General features: G+C 36.8%; 1 protein-coding gene across 1 annotated transcript in view; it reads right to left on the reverse strand.

The window, feature by feature from the left end:
- MCMBP (minichromosome maintenance complex binding protein) overlaps positions 1-17,112 on the reverse strand; it is a 61,248-nt gene extending 44,136 nt beyond the window's left edge. The window contains exons 1-2 of the mRNA XM_024755928.1: positions 17,076-17,112; positions 15,917-15,970 (exon numbers count right to left, since the gene is read on the reverse strand). Of these exons, the coding sequence (XP_024611696.1) occupies positions 15,917-15,970; positions 17,076-17,112 (91 nt within the window). The remainder of the gene's footprint in view (positions 1-15,916; positions 15,971-17,075) is intronic.
- Positions 17,113-18,270: the final 1,158 nt, after the last annotated feature.

The following is an 18,270-nucleotide window of genomic DNA, read 5'->3' on the forward strand; positions in this document are numbered from 1 at the left end:
GAGGAAAGTGGAGTAAAAAGGCTGATTTCTGTAGACACAGTGTGAAGTATTTGGCTGTAATTCAGCCTGACGTTAACCCTCTCAGGAACCGTTACCTGAGACAACGCATTCATCTTCTCTGGTTTAAGCAGAATCGAGTTGGGCCATTTGCAACCAAGAGACCTGCTGAGCACACACATATCACTCTATTATATTTCCCATGAATTCCTGGCCATCTGAATGTGGGCACCACTGCACTCAATCCTGCCCTAGTTTAAGTGGTCAGGGGAACTGAGGAACAAAAAATATATACACTTTCACGCTCTCACCAACAGCATATGAGGGTTCTATGTAACCTCACCAACACCTGGTCTTGTCAATCTTTTTAATCCTAGTCATTGTGCTGGGTATGCAGTAATATTTCACTGGGGTTTGAATATGCATTTCCCTAAGGACTAGTGATGTACACCTTTTCATGTTTATTGACCATTCCAATAAATCCTTTTGTGAGGTGCCTGCTTATTAATTTTGCCCATCTTTTAAAAAAATGATTTTGTTGGGAATTCCCTGGCAGTCCAGTGGTTGGGACCCCACGCTCTCACTGCCAATGGCCAGGGTTCACTCCCTGGTTGGGGAACTAAAATCCCACAATCCACGCAGTACGGCCCAAAAAAAAAAAAGATTTTGTTGTGGCATCAATGATTTGTACAAATTTTGTGTATTCTGGATGCAAGTCTCTTGTCAGATATATGTAGGGCAAGTATTTTCTCCTAATCTGTAGCTTGCTTTTTGACATTCTTAATGGTGTCTTTTGATGGGAAGTTTTCAATTTTGACGAAGTCCAACTTTTCAATTTTTTCTTTTATGTTTACTGACCCCAAGGTCATAAAGATATTCTCCTGTTTTTCACTTTTCACATTTAAGTCTGTAATCCATATCAAATTAATGTTTTTGATTATAGTGTGACATAGACATCAAGGCTCATTTTTTTCCAAAAAGATATCCATTTGTACCAGCATTATTTAATGAAACAACTTTCTAGCAGTAAATTGCTTTGGCAAACAGAGTAACAATTAACTGTCACACATCTACCAAAGAGAAAATATGCAAAAAATAACCACTCACTAAACATATGCACTCACTAAACCCATGGTCAAAGACAGGAACTTCACTCATACACTGCCAATCTTTCCTGCTATAGAATTAGCAAACTATCATAGTTCCAAGTCCATCAGTGATGAGAAATAGATGTTGTGACTGGGGGAAAGTCTCCTGGTTGGTCCTCAGCAGCAATAAACGATAGATTTTTAAAAAATAAATCAATAAATAAATTGCTTTGGCACTACTGTCAAACTCAACTCATTGTATTTACATTAATGTATTTCTAGACTTTCTGTTATGTTACACTGATCTAGTTGTCTATCCTTATGCCAATACCATATTGTTTTAATCACTATAGCTTGATAGTCTTAAAATCAGGTAGTTATGTTCTTCATCTTTGTCTTCAAGTCTGTCTTGATTATTCTAGATCCTCAAGTTTTCTAAATAATTTTGAGGAACAACTTGTCAACTTTTATATAAAGTCTGCTGAAATTTTGATTAGGTTTATATTGCATAGTATAGATTTGAGGAGAACTGACATCTTAACAATATCGAGTCTTCCAAGCTATGAACTCTCCCATGGGAGAGAGCATAAGGAAACCTATGCATAAATTCCAAGAGACTCCATCTGTCTTTTCCCCTTGTGATCTGGCTGTGTATCCTTACCATGCTGCTTTAATAAATCTTAGCCAGGAGTACAACTACATACTGAGTCATATATGTCATTTTAGTGAATCTCCAAACATACGGTTGGTTTTGGAACCCCCAGCACATAAGTGTATCAATAGTTCATTTCTTTTTTATTGCTGAGTAATATTCCACTGTTCAGCCGAACTACAGTTTGTTTCTCCATTCACCTGTTGAAGGACATTTAGATTGTCTCCAACTTTTGATGACTATAAATAAAACCATTATAAACACTTGTATGCAAGTTTTTGTGTGAACATAAGCTTTCATTTCTCTAGGGGAAAAAACCTAAGAATGCGACAGCTAGATATATATATATATGTGTGTGTGTGCATGTATATACACATACATATATATATATATATAATATACGACTAACATTTTAAGATTCTGCCTATTTCCCAGAGTGGCTGTACCATTTTGCATTTTCACCAGCAACGTATAAGAGATTCAGCTGTTTGCATTCTTACCACTACCTGGTATTGTCAAAATTTTTTTAAAATTTTAGTTCTAGGGCTTCCCTGGTGGCACAGTGGTTGAGAGTCCGCCTGCCGATGTAGGGGACACAGGTTCATGCCCTGGTCCGGGAAGATCCCACATGCCACGAAGCGGCTGGGCCCGTGAGCCATGGCTGCTGAGCCTGCGCGTCTGCGACGGGAGAGGCCACAACAGTGAGAGGCCCGTGTACCGCAAAAAAAAAAAAAAAAAAAAAAATTTTTTTTAGCTCTCCCAGTGGTTGTGATATCCCATTATGCTTTAAATTTGCATTTCCCTAGTGACTAATGATACTGAATTCTTTTCATGTGGTTATTTGCCATCCTTATATCCTCTCTGGTGAAGTGTCCATTCAAATCTACTTAAATCTTTTGCCCCTTTTTAAACTGGCTTAATAATCATTACATTTTCCTTATATATTCTAGATATGTCCTTTATCTGATATATGATTTTCAGGTATATTCTCTCAGCCTTTCATTTGCCTAACAATGTTTTTGCAAAACAAAGTTTATAATTTTGATGAAGTCCAATTTATCAAATTTTTGTTTTTATGCATTGTATCTTTGGCATTATGTCTAAGAACTCATAGCCAAACCCTGGGTCATGAAGATCTTCTCTTTATTTCTAAAAGTTTAACAGTTTAAACACTTAGATCTATGACCCATTTTGAGTTTGAACCGCAAAAAAAAAAAAAAAAAAAAAATTTTTTTTAGCTCTCCCAGTAGTTGTGATATCCCATTATGCTTTAAATTTGCATTTCCCTAGTGACTAATGATACTGAATTCTTTTCATGTGGTTATTTGCCATCCTTATATCCTCTCTGGTGAAGTGTCCATTCAAATCTACTTAAATCTTTTGCCCCTTTTTAAACTGGCTTAATAATCATTACATTTTCCTTATATATTCTAGATATGTCCTTTATCTGATATATGATTTTCAGGTATATTCTCTCAGCCTTTCATTTGCCTAACAATGTTTTTGCAAAACAAAGTTTATAATTTTGATGAAGTCCAATTTATCAAATTTTTGTTTTTATGCATTGTATCTTTGGCATTATGTCTAAGAACTCATAGCCAAACCCTGGGTCATGAAGATCTTCTCTTTATTTCTAAAAGTTTAACAGTTTAAACACTTAGATCTATGACCCATTTTGAGTTTGTTTTTCTATAAGGCATGAGATTTAGGTTGCAAGTAATATTTCTGCATTTAAATGTCTAATTGTTCCAATATCTTCACTGAAAATAATCTTATTTTTCTATTGAATTGGCTTTTGTATATTTGTCAAAAGACAATGACGGCAACAAGAATGTGCCTTAAAAACATGCTAAGTGAAATAATACAGACAAAAAAGACAAATACTGTATCCACTTATATGAAGTACCTAGAATAAGCAAATGCATAGAGACAAAAAGTAAAACTGAGGTTCCAGGTGGGCAATGGAGGGAGAGTGGACCTGAGAGGAGGGAACTCCATTTTATCTTGAGTGAGTCTGGATAGTAGGTGGCTGTGGTAGACAGAATAATGCACACACACACCCCCGCAAAGATGTCCACATTCTAATCCCCAGAACCTGTGAATATACTGTTACATGGCAAAAGGGAATTTAGGCGGAGCTGACCTTAAAACAGGGAGATTATCTGGGGGGATCCAAGGTAATTACAAGTGTCCTTAAAAGTGGTAGGAGGCAGAAGAGGAAGTCTGAGTAAGAAGATGTGAGAAAAACTTGACCAGCTGTTGCTGGCTTTGAAGATGGAGGGGGGGCCACAACCCAAGAAATGTTGGCAAACTCTAGAAGCTGGAAAAAAGACAAGGAAGTAGATTCTCCCCTAGAGCCTCCAGAAAGGAATGCAGTCCTGCTGACAACTTGATCTTATCCCAGTGAGACCCAAATCAGACTTCTGACCTCCAGAAGTGTAAGATAATAAATTTATGTAACAAATGCTGGAGAGGGAGGAAAGAGAAAAGGGAACCCTCCCACACTGCTGGTGAGAATGAAAGTTGATGCAGCCACTATGGAAAACAGTATGGAGGTTCCTCAAAAAACTAAAAATAGAGTTACCATATGATCCAGCAACCCCAGTCCTGGGCATATATATGGACAAAACTATAATTCAAAAAGATACATGAACCCCTATATTCACAGCAGCACTATTCACAATAGCCAAGAAATGGAATCAACCTAAAAGTCCATCGACAGATGAATGTATAAAGAAGATGTGGAACATATATACAATGAAAACTACTTGACTATAAAAAAGAATGAAGTAATGCCATTTGCAGCAACATGGATGGACCTAGAGATTATCCTACTAAGTGAAGTAAGACAGAAAAAGACAACTACCATATGACATCACTTATATGTGGAATCTAAAATATGACACAAATGAACTTACCTACAAAACAGAAACAGACTCATAGAGAACAGACTTGTGGTTGCCAAGGTGGAGGCGGGTGGAGGCGGGATGGATTGGGAGTTTGGGATTAGCAGATGCGAAATAGTATACATAGAATGGATAAACAACAAGGTCCTACTGTATAGCACAGGGAACTATATTCAATATCTTGTGTAAATCATAATGGAAAAGAATATAAAAAAGAATGTGTGTGTGTGTGTATATATATATATATCTGTATCACTTTGCTATACAGCAGAAATTAACACAACATTGTAAATCAACTCTACTGTAGTAAAAAAATAATTTATGTTGTTTTAAGCAACTAAATTTGTGGTAGTTTGTTACAAAAGAAATAGGAAATAAATAGGGTGTTTTTTAAGGAGTTGGTCGATTTCATCCAAGTCGTTCAATTTATGCCCATAGAGCTGTCTGTATTATTCTTTTCGTGTCTGTATTATTCTTTCACATGTCTCTAACAGTATCTCCCATTTTGTTCCTGATGTCAGTAATCTTTGTCTTCCTTTCTTTTTTCTTTGCCAGTCTGAAGATGCATATGAATTTTATTGATCTTTTTGGGTAAAAAAACAGAACACCCAACTAGCTTTGGGTTTCATTGATATGCTGTTTTCAACTTCATTCATTTCTGCTCTATATTATTTCCTTTGTTCTGTATGATTTGGGTTTATTTTGCTCCTCTTTTCTAGTTTCATAAAGTATAAGCTTAAATTATTGGTTTGAGACCTTTCTTCTCTTCTAATAAATGCCCTTCAAGTCTCTCAGTACATCTTTGGCTTATCTCACAAATTTTGATATGTTGTGTTGTCATTTTCCTTTAGTTTAAAATATTTTAAAATTTCCCTTGTGACTTCTTTTTGATCCACAAATTGTTCAAATGTTATTTTCACAAGTCTGAATTTCTTGTTATCTGTTACTGATTTCTATTCTAATTACATTATGGTCAGAGAACATACTTTGATGATTCCAATTCTCTTAGGTTTGTTAAATATTTGTTTTATGACTTAGGATGTGGTTTACCTTGGTGAATGAATGTTCCATGTGCACTTGAAAAGAATGTGTATTCTGCTGTTGTTAAGTAGAGGGTTCTACAATAGTGAGATCTATTTGACTGATGGTGTTCTATATCCTTGCTGCTTTTCTCTCCACTAGCTCTGGTACAGTTCTGAGAAGAGTAGTAGCATGTCCGACTATAATTGCAGACTTGTCTATTTCTCCTTTTTAGTTCTGTCAGTTTCGGCTTGTATTTTGAAACTCTTGCTAGGTGTATTTACATTTAGGTCTTCTTGGTGAACTGACTATTTTATCATTATGTAATGCGCCTCTTATTCTTCTTCTCACACAACCTTTCCTAAAAAGAATTTAAAATTTTAAAAGACTCCAATAAAGAGGTAGACACAGGATCCAAGAAACAACAGAATTCATGAATGCAATGGACAAAAAAAAATCCCAGTATGAAAACTAAGCAACAAACCTAAAAAGCAACTGACACAAATTAAAGGAGTGATTCAACAGGCTCATTAAAGAACATCCACGAAAAGATAACAGTCCGGAGTAAAAAAAATGATGTGAATAAAATGCCAGGAGAACTTAGTGAAAATGATGTCAAAATTCTCTTCAGTGGGGAAAAAATGCAATAATACAAATATAAATAAATTAAATTTTAACACACTACTGCTTAAGAAAATAAGATACATATATACCTGACATAGCCTCCAAAATACATAAAGCAACAACTTTCAAAACTAAAGAGAAAAAAAATAAAACAGCAATCACAATTAGACTTTTCCACAGCTCTCTCAGAAACATAAATTAAGCACAAAACACAAAAACAAATAATATAGCAAAATGAATAAGATAAGTTCTCTAATAAATATATAAATATCCAAACAGAGAGTGTATTTTTTAAGTACACAGGACATTCACAAAAAGTTCTATGTACTAGCCACAAAGGAAACCTCAATAGATATGAAACATACAATGTTTTCTGACCAAAATGTGACAAGGTAAGAACTCAATAACAAAAGGAAAGCTTAAAACAACTGCATCCTCATGTCCTTGATGATTTAAGAAAAAACAAATAAACTTATACTATTAAAAAATCCTTAGTTTAGAAAGGAATATGGAGTGATAATTATCAAATACTCTTGGATGACAAAGAAACCTGTACAGGTTAATATCTGTGGGCTACTAAAGTGGTGTTCAGGAAGAAAGTTACAGATTTTAACACATTTATCAAATACCAAGAGAGAATGGAAATAGATGAGTTTATTAGCATTCAAGTTAAGAAGCTAAAAAAAGAGCAATAGGGACTTCCCTGGTGGCGCAGTGGTTAAGAATCCGCCTGCCAATTCAGAGGACACGGGTTTGAGCCCTGGTCCGGGAAGATCCAACATGCCGCGGAGCAACTAAGCCCGTGCGCCACAACTACTGAGTCTGCGCTCTAGAGCCCGTGAGCCACAACTACTGAGCCCACGTGCCACAACTACTGAAGCCCACGCGCCTAGAGCCCGCGCTCCACAACAAGAGAAGCCACCGCAATGAGAAACCCGTGCACCGCAACAAAGAGCAGCCCCTGCTCGCCGCAACTAGAGAAAGCCCACACGCAGCAACAAAGACCCAATGCAGCCAAAAAATAAATTAATTTAAAAGAAAAAAAATTTTAATTAAAAAAAAAAGAGCAATAAAACAAACCAAAAAGTAAGAAAGGAAATAAAGCTAAGGGCAGACATCAATGGAATGGAGAACAAAAACACCAATACAAATGATTAATATTAAGACAGACAAATTTTCTGGCACGCCTGTACAGGAGAAAAAGATAAAAAGAAAGAAAGAATAAAATATACAAATAAATAAAAGCAACAGGATACAAATAAGACACAACACTATAAGGAAAAAGTAACAAAACTTTAAAAGAAGAAATGCTATAGATAAATACTAAAAACTATATATAATATCATGAAGTATGAACTAATAATTTTGAAAATTCAGATAAAATGGATAAATTTCTGAAAAAATATAAGTTGCCAAAATTGGCACAAGATTAGAAGACTGAGTTCTTATTTTTATCACAATTTGGTCAAAAAAAATTGTAGGTCCAATATCAATGAGAGAAACAAAAGAAACAGTAGCTAATCCTTCCTCCCAATCCCATGAAGTCCCAAGTCCAGAAAATTCTGCAAAGTTTCAGGACAACTTCACAAAAGATAAAGAAGCAAAACTCCTATATAAACTATTAACTTCTGAATCCAATGGAATATATATTAAAAAAATCATGTTCAAGCAGTACTTTTATCCCAATAATGCAAAACAGTTTGTTATTAGAAAATCTATTAGTGTAATCTGCCACACTAAAAGATTAAAGAAAAAAAAAATGACCTTCTCGGGGGATACAGAACCAAGCACTTGATGAAGTCCAAGACCTATTTTATTATGAAAAACTGTAAATTATGGCTTGATATTAAACCTTGGGGTTTAAGAGAAATGATTTTACCTTGCTCTTAAAAGACTATTCTTAAACCAAAATAATTTAATGACAAGATAGTTTATACATGGCAGTTTGTACCTCTTAATCTCCTACCCCTATCTTGCCACTCCTTCCTTCCTCTTCCCCACTGGTAACCACTAGTTTGCTCTCTATATCCATGTATTTCTTTTTGGTTATATTCAGTAGTTCATTTACTCTGATTTTTAACCTTTCTAACATGATCAGACGAAGCACAAATTATAGTCACAGATAGAATATAAATATTATAAACTTTGGTAATATACAATGACTGACACAAATTTGGTAGAAGCAATGGAGGGCAGTAAAGAGACACTAATTTCCTCAGTGAAAGCCTTGAATTAGTATCTAAAATTGTTGGAGGAAAAAAGAATATGCCTGTAAATCTAAAAGGAAAGCAACAGAAGAATTAAAAATAGTATAAGTGAGAAACCAGAAGCTTTTTCACTAAGAACAGGAACAAGGTAAGGATGCCCCCTCTCTCACCACTCCTTTTCAACATGGTACTGGAGTCCTAGCTAATGCAGTAAGACAAGGAAGGGAAATAAAGGTATATGGATAGGAAAAGAAAATAATAAAACTCTGTTTGCAGATGACATGGTTTTCCACATAGAATACCCAAAAGAATCAACCAAAAAAACCCTCCTGGCACTAATAAGCTATTAAAACAAGGTTACAGAATGCAAGGCTAACATACAAAAGTCAATCACTTTTCCTATGTACTCCCAGTGAACAAGTAGAATTTGAAATTAAAAACATAGTATCATTTGTAGTAGCATTCCCCAAAATTAAGTTTTTGGGTATAAATCTAACAAAATATGTATAAGATCTAGAGAAGGAAAGCTACAAAACTCAAAAGAAATCAAAGAAGAACTCAATAAATGGAGAGACAGTCCATGTTCATGGAGAGGAAGACAATATTTTCAAGATGTTGCTTTTTCCCAACTTGATCTATACATTCAACGCAATTCCAATCAAATTCCAACAGGTTATTTTGTGCATACTGACAAACTGAATCTAAAGTTAGAGAGAGGCAAGAGACCCAGAATGGCCAGCAATAGTGAAGAACAAAGTTGGAGGACAAAGAACCCTTAAAACTCAATAAGAAAATGAACAACCCAATTAAAAAATGTGCCAAAGACCTGAACAGACACCTCACAAAAGAATATATACATTGTGACCACCTAGAGGGGTGGAATAGGGAGGGTGGGAGGGAGACGCAAGAGGGAGGAGATATGTATAGGAGATATGTATAGCTGATTCACTCTGTTATAAAGCAGAAACTAACACACCATTGTCAAGCAATTATACTCCAATAAAGATATTTTTAAAAAAAGAATACATACAGGTGGCAAAAGATGCACCACATTGCAAATTAAAGCAACAATGAGCTACCTCTACACTACAAAATCCAGAATACTAACAAATGCTGGAGAGGATGTGGAACAAGAGGAACTCTCATTCATTGCTGGAGGGAATGCAAAATAGTACAGCAACTCTGGAAGACAGTTTGGCAGTTTCATATAAAACTAAACATACTCTACCCATACCAATGGCACTCCGTGGTACTTACCCAAAGGAGTTGAAAACTTATGTCCACGAAAACCCTATACACAAATGTTTATAGCAGTTTTTATTTGTAACTGCCAAAACTTAGACGCAACTAAGATGTCCTCCACTAGGTGAATGGATAAGTAAATTGTGGTATACCCAGACAATGGAATGTAGTGCCAAAAAGAAATGCACTTATCAAGCTAGGAAAACACATGGAGGAAACTTAAATGCATATCACAAGTGAATGGAGTCGATCTGAAAAAGCTACATACTATATGATTCCAACTATATAACATTCTGGAAAAGGCAAAAAAAAACTATGGAGACAGTAAAAAACAGATCAGTGGTTGCCAGGGGTTAGAGGGGAAAGGAGGATTAACAGGCAGAGCACAGAGGATTTTTAGGGCACAGAAACTATCCTGTATGCTGCTATGATGAATGTATGTATGTACATATTATTATACATTTGTCCAAAGCGACAGAATATACACCACCAAGAATGAACCATAATGTAAACTACGGACTTTGGGTGATAATGATGTGTCAGTGTAAGTTCACCAATTATAACAAATGCACCACCCTGGTAGTAGATGTTGATAACAGAGGGGAGACTATGCATGTGTGGGGCAGGAGGTATTTGGGAAATCTCTATGTCTTCTGCTCAATTTTGTGGTGAACTTAAAACAGCTCTAAAGAAGTCTTCAAAAACGAGGATGGGGGGAAAAGTACACATTGAGACTCAAATGGAAGTAAAATATATATTGTTTAGAATAATGGTTGTAAATTATAAATTTTACCAAAGTATAGTAGCTAATGTTTAGTGAACGCTTAAAAGACTATGCCAGGCACTATTCTAAGCACTTTATATGCATTATCTCATTTTTTAACAGGCTTAAAAACTGGATTCTCTTATCAGTCCCATTTTACAGATGATAAAATTGAGGTAAAGAAAGGTTAATTAATTTGACATGTTTACACTCAAAGTTAGGAAGTAAGAAGGGCCAAGCAGTGACCTACTACAGAAGTGGTAGGAGTAGTCTACCCTAAGTGCTAGCAATAAGAGATACATTTCCTGCAGAGAATTTAAAAATAATAAAACCAACTAAAATTCATTCTGCTTCTACCATCACTCTGAATTGGCAATTCTAAACAATGTCAGTGATAAAATATTCTTCCTTGGAAAAGCTTTTGTTGGTATTAATCCCAAACAATTGTGCGAAATAAACTAAAACTACTGCTGAGTTTTAGTAATATATGTGGTAGTATCAAATTAGCAAATTTTTACTACTTAACCTTTCATGAATATTGCATTCTACATAGAAGTTAATTTGAAGAATCCTCAGTTACACACTTGGCTCCCAACAGACACAGCTACATGAATATGTCTGGATAGTAAATTTCTCAGTGGTACACAACAGTCCAAATTTGGTTAGAGCAGTTAGTATCCCCCAAGCCCTGTGGTACTCTAGAGTCCTACATGTATACAAAAGATTTTAAATAAACAAACAATAACCCAGTGATTGTAAAGATGAAGAAGGAGAACTTGAGTTACTTCAATTCTATCTTCCATGGGACAACTTGTTGGAATTGTTATTTGTGTTTAATAAATCAGTGAAACAGTGAGAAGTGAGAGGTGCAGTAGGGGCAAATTTTACTCATACATGAAAATTTTACTGAATCTGAATCATATCTTAAAATTGAAATGTATTCTTCTTAAATGGCTATTTGTTTTAAAGCTAAAGAATGAATTATGAAAATATGTTAGTAACATCAGTGGAAAGATTTGGTATCTCTCTAATTTGTGTCTTTTGCAGATGTTTCAGTTTTATCAAAATTCACTTATTAGTCATCGGACAATTCTTTATATAAAATATTATTATATCAAACTATAACTAAAAGACCAAAATTCAAACTATTAGGTAGGTATAAACACTACCAAGTAAACAGTTGAGTTTTGTCTGCTGAAACTTACTAAGTTATTCTTAATACAAAGAATTCATTAATTATACAATTAATACAAACTTATTCAAATCTAAAATGTGGTACCTATACCAACATGAAACAACATCAACATAACAGAACTCAACAAAAAAAGTTCTAAAATGGGCAGGGAGAAGTTGATAGAAGCAATGTCTAGATCTATTTTGAAAATATGTAATTACCTTAAGCACTGCATATAGCTTTATTTCATGATTATTACTGAAAATAATTCTGTAGTATAAAGAAGGGATATATTAAAAAATGATTATAGACAAATATCCTGGGTATGGCCCTGTAGTTAAGAAGCAGTCTGGCTCTAGAATCTGTAATCTTTTTTGTTTTGTTTTTTGTTTTAACATCTTTATTAGAGTACAATTGCTTTACAATGGTGTGTTAGTTTCTGCTTTATAACAAAGTGAATCAGCTATACATATAAATATATCCCCATATCTCCTCCCTCTTGCGTCTCCCTCCCACCCTCCCTATCCCATAGAATTTGTAACCTTTACTATTCTCTATTACCAAAAGAACTAAACACACTACACATTCAATGCAATCCCTATCAAAATGCCAAGTGCCTTTTTTTGCAGCAATGACAGACTGATCCTAAATTCATATGGAAATACAAGGGATTCTGAAGAGCCAAAACAATCTTAAAAAAAAAAAAAAAAAGGAACAAATTTGGAGGACTCACATATCACTTCAAAACTTACTACAAAAAAAAAAAAAAACTTACTACAGGGCTTCCCTGGTGGCGCAGTGGTTGAGAATCTGCCTGCCAATGCAGGGGACACGGGTTCGAGCCCTGGTCTGGGAAGATCCCACATGCCGCGGAGCAACCAGGCCCATGAGCCACAACTACTGAGCCTGCGCATCTGGAGCCTGTGCTCCACAACGAGAGGCCGCGACAGTGACGAGGCCGGCGCACCGCGATGAAGAGTGGCCCCCGCTTGCCGCAACTGGAGAAAGCCCTTGCAAAGTAAACGAAGACCCAACACAGCCAAAAATTAAAGTAAAATAAAATAAAGAATTATTCTGCACAAAAAAAAAATAAAAACAACTTACTACAAACCTACAGTAATCAAGACAACATAGTACTGGCAGAAGGGTAAACATATAGATCAACGGAATGAAATTGAGAGTTCAGAAATAAAGCTATACATCTATGGTCAATTGATACACACACATACACATTTTTTAAACAAAGTTGCCAAACCCATTCAGTGGGGGAAGAATAGTTTTTTCAACAAACAGTGCTGTGGGGCTTCCAGACTGGTGGACACAACCACATACTGAAAGGGTAGCGCACCCAAGTTCCATGGAGACAGAAACTCTTCCACAAGGGACCCTTCCACACCTTGCCCTATGTACCTCTTCATCTGCATCCTTTTTGATATCCTTCAAAATAAACTGGTAAATGTTAAAACACAAACACACACACAACGTGCTGGGACAACTAGATATCCACATGCTAGAGAATGAATTCGGATCCCTACCTCATACCATATACAAAAATTAATTCAAAATGGATCCAAGACCTCAATGTAAGGAGCTAAAACTTAAAAATTCTTAGAAAGAACATAGGTGTTAATCTTTGTGACCTTGCATAAGACAATGGTTTCCTAAATATGACACCAAACGCATAAGCAACTAAAGGAAAAAGAGATAAATTGGACATCATCAAAATTAAAAATTTGCATCAGAAGACACTATCAAGAAAGTGAAAAGACAATTTATAGAATGGTAGAAAATATTTCCAAATCATATATCTGATAAGGGTCTAATATTCAGAATATATAAAGAACTCTTATAACTCAACAGTAAAAGACAAAACCCCAATTTAAAATCTGCAAAGGGGAATTCCCTGGCAGTCCAGTGGTTAGCACTCTGCACTTGCACTGCAGAGGGCGCAGGCTCAATCCCTGGTCGGGAAACTAAGATCCTGCAAGCTGCGTGGCGTGGCCAAAAAAAATTAAAATATCAACAAAAACCTGCAAAGAACTTGAAGAGACATTTCTCCAAATGAGATATATAAATGGCCTATATGTATATGAAAAGACACTATTATACTATTATCATTACAGTAATATAAATCAAAACCACAGTGAGATACCAGTTCACCCCATTAGGATGGCTATTACTAATAAAACAACAGACCATCACAAGTGTTGAAGTGGACTGGAGAAAGTGGGACCCTCATACATTGCTGGTGGAAGTATACAATGGTGCACACACTTCGGGAACAAGTTCCAGCATATAATTACCAGATGGCCCAGCAATCCGACTCTGAGACATACTACCAAGAGAACTGAAAACATATATTCACACAAAAACTTGTACATGAATGTTTATAGCAGCACTATTCACAATAGCCAAGTGTTCACCTATGGATAAATGAATAAACAAAATATGGTATATCCATGCTATGGAATATTATTTTTGGTCATAAAAAGGAATACAGTCCTGATACATGCTACAACATAGATGAACCTCGATAACACTATGCTAAGTTAAAGAAACCAGACACAAAAAGCCACAAGTTATATGTGCCCATTTATATGAAATGTCCAGATTAGGTAAACCATAGACAGAAGTAAATTAGTGGTTGCAAGAGAAGGGAGGAGGGGGCAACTGGGAGTGGCTGCTAACAGATATGGGGCTTCTTTCTGGGGTGATGGAAATAATGTGGTGATAATTGCACTCATAGTGAACATATTAAAACCCAATGAACTGTACATTTTAAAACAGTGAATTTTATGTTATATCTCAATGAAGAAAAAAGAACTATAATCGGAAAGTTAAAACTGGTGACCTCAGTGGGAGAAGAGCAGCATACTTCTACTCTTCATTTAATACTATCATGCTGGGTTTTTTTAACCATAGGCAAGTTATTATTCAATAATGTTAAAATTCATATGTGTACATGTATATATATCTACATATATGCACATGTATAGATATATGTATTTATGCTTTTGCCACAGCTGCCCAATCCATTCATCTTCTCTGAGAACTTCCCCCACTGCTGAGGTATGGGCCTCAATAGTTATGACTATCCTACATAACACTGCCCTGGCCATAGCTGACTAGTGGACCCCTGACTCCATGGTGGGCCAATCAGATTCTCTAACCCTGGAATTTGGGATTAAGATAAAGATGCTAGCTCAAGTGGGTTGGAACTGACAGGTGAAACTGGGAGCTGTGGAACAGAGAAAGATAAAGTTCGTGTGCAGAGATGAACATAGCCTAAGGGAGAAAAACTGAGAAGCGCTGCTTGGTTGGATTCCTGCTAGTTTTCCAATTCCATTCAGCAGTCTCTTGGGATACCAAGCCACCCTCCCTGCTTTTGGGTTTTATAGCCTTATAACAAATCACTTTTTTTCAGTGGTCTAACAAGGGCCAGGTGGTAGGAGAGATCGAAGGTGGGTACAGACAAAAGGGGGTGAACTGTCGGTACAGAATCATGGTGACAATAAAAAAGCAGACAGACTTTTAGATGATTTTATTATTGCTTTAAATTCTCTAAAATACTAGTGATAAAATATTACTCCTTTCCCTCCTCCACACACCAATGTCCTTTTTTTCATGAGCTAGTCTAGTTCTAGTTCTGTTAGATATGACCAAAGTGCCTTGAATATAATCAGAACTAATGATCCTGACCCAACCAGCAAACTGAAGAGAACGTACATACAGAATCAGTTGATAAGCATTCCTACTTTTCTGAAATTAACAGCAGTTATTAATTCACGGGAAAAAAACTCCTTCTTTAAAATAAAAAATGATTAAAAGAAAAAGAAGTATACAAAACTTTTTCTCATCTAAGATTCCTGCTCTTGTTTAAGGGAAGCAATTTAATATGGGTCAGTAAATGAACAAGCACTGTGGGGACTGAGCCATCAGCATTATGCACACAACAGAGCCCAATAAAGTATTCCTAAATCTTAAGCCTTTGGCCCTCAAGATTCTACATATAAAATCTTTTAGAAACTGGTACAGAAACATAAAAGGCATTTTATGAAGGCTTATAGGAAAAAATTTACATACGAACACTTGTAATATGGCAGATACAAATTCAAAATATGGATTGGTTCACGAAGATGAATTATGATTCACACAGTTATGATTGGCCTCTAAGAGAATTTCAAAGTTTCTTATCCAAACCAAGAAAAAAGAATTAGGATTTGCATGTGAGAGTAACTCATACCTGGTACGATCACATCGCATTCTCTGAACCAATACAGTGTCCACCAGGACTGTCCTTAGTTTAGATTTGTGGTCACAGTAACCACCACAATTTATACCATTGCTGATTGATTAATCAGTCTTTCCACTGCCTCTCCTCAGCAAATGTTCACGGAGCCCTTCTGATGTACAGGTACATTCTAGGTGAATAAAGCAGATACACGGCCTGAATTCCCAGGGTTAAAATACAGCCGAGGAACCCAAGAAACAAGTGATTTCAACAACATGCTTTACAAGCTAATTTCTAGGCCACACAGGATCCTATAATTACATGCAGCAGGAGGTACCTAACTGAGGTTCCCAAAGGAAGAGTAAGATTTAGCCAGGAAAGTGGCCCTGGGAGAGGAAGTGGGGACCAGGCAAAGGAAATAGCCTATGCAGAAAGCCTAGAGGCAAGGTTCAAAATCAAATAACTGAAAGAAGGTTCAATATGAGGGGGAATATAGTGATGAGGTCTGAGAGCTGGGCAGGGGTGGGGCCCAGAAGCTTCATAAACCACGACAGACGGGCACTCCTTTTCCATCTGGGGGAAAGATGGATTCAAAACAATTTCCTACTAAACCAAAAAGAGTCTACAAGTTTAACACCTCACTTACTTCTCACACAAACATACCTGTAAATGCTGTTATGATAAAGTTATTCAATATATTCACAGTGATAGGAAAATATAGCAAAAATATATACTATATATCAGAACAGCTTCTACAAAAACATCATGACTGTAAGTATTAGTTGTTTTCTCTGTAAGACACACCAGTATGAGAATAAGACATTCTGGAGGGAAACACATCCACAAGGTCCAGGTTCCCACAACACTACACAAACTTTACAAAATACTGTGAGGCCAATATTTTATATCCAAATTACACCTTTTGTACTATAATGAGTCGTCTGCCTCTTAGGATCATACATGCAGGAGACAAAATCTGACACAAATACATTCAAATACATACCAAATATAAAATCATCTCATTGATCCAGCAAGACTAGGATAGGGGTATTTCTCATAAATAAATTTTCTAAACATCAATAATGGGAACTTCACCCTTTAAGCACCAAAACTTATTTTTGAAAGATTTTTCCTAAAAAGTATTTACGCCCCTGAACCCTCCTAAACCTACTGTTCAACTTAATCTTCACTCCACATTTTGGTGCCATCACTTTGGAAATCAATTATTAGTTCCAGTATTCATTACGAACGTCAATCACTAGGATTCAGTGGAGAGGTATATGCCCCTTCCTCAAAAGCACCCTTGATAGATATACAGTGATTCAAAAAAAAAATTTTTTTTAACAACATATGCATAGTTTTAAATTTCTTCTTTATCAGGTTGTCGGTGTTCACTGCCTACACTCCGGTTGCCTATCCAGCCCTTCTCCTCATTTGCTGCTTCTAGTTTCAGCCTGGGAAACCAGCTAACTAAACTAGTTCAAATTATAAGGAAAATGAATGAAGATTTGCTGAGTGAGCCTTTCCTGCAAGAAGTACACACATTTTCTGCCATCGGTTTTGGCTGCTGGGGACTACTGAGCTTCTTAATAGGCGTTCTCACTAATATCCCACAACGTCTTAAGTGAGGAAGGCCACTCAACAAGTTTAAGTTACCTCCTGACACGTCAGGTGTTCTGATCTAACACACTGATTTCTGGTCGGGTTTGCGTCTACCACTCCTAAGCGCAAAAGACATGGGGGTTGTGGCCAAAATGCCCGGTTAACTGCAAACAAACCTGAATTTTCCTTACCAGAAAAGTGGCATTAACAATAATTGCAGCTAAAATTTACTAAGCTTGCCTGCCACATTCTAAGCTCTTTCTATGTAGGAGCGCGTTTGAGTAGTTCAACACTTCTTGCTACCTCTGGCACAAGAGGAGATGGAGACCCGGCTGGTTTTAAAGGCACCCTTAAAGAAAAATTAAGCTGTTAACACTATATCTTATCTCGAAAAGAGAGGATGTGTGTAATACAGGAGTTAGAGCCAACTTCTGCTGCGAGGGAGCGAGTACTCCCCCGACACACCGGAAGTTTTGAAATATCCTGCAGGCTTCCCCCAGGCAAAGTGCTTTTCCTTCACCCCATCTCCGCCGGCCCTCGCGAAGGTTCAAGGGCCCCTCCGAGCTGTGCCGCACGCGGGGCTCGGGCCGCCAGCAGGGCCAAAAAAGGAAGCGAGGCCGTCAATCACGGCCGCCCGCCCGCCCGCTCCTCGCGGCGTAACCTCGGCCGCTTGCGAATCGCGAATCGGGCAGGTGGGAGGCACCTGCGGCCGGGCCCGGGAAGCCGCGGCCCGAAGTTCGCTGTGTGGAGCGCCGGCCGGCGCA

Source organism: Neophocaena asiaeorientalis, unplaced genomic scaffold (assembly GCF_003031525.2).
Source record: "Neophocaena asiaeorientalis asiaeorientalis breed wild unplaced genomic scaffold, Neophocaena_asiaeorientalis_V1.1 scaffold85, whole genome shotgun sequence".
Lineage (NCBI taxonomy): Eukaryota > Metazoa > Chordata > Mammalia > Artiodactyla > Phocoenidae > Neophocaena > Neophocaena asiaeorientalis.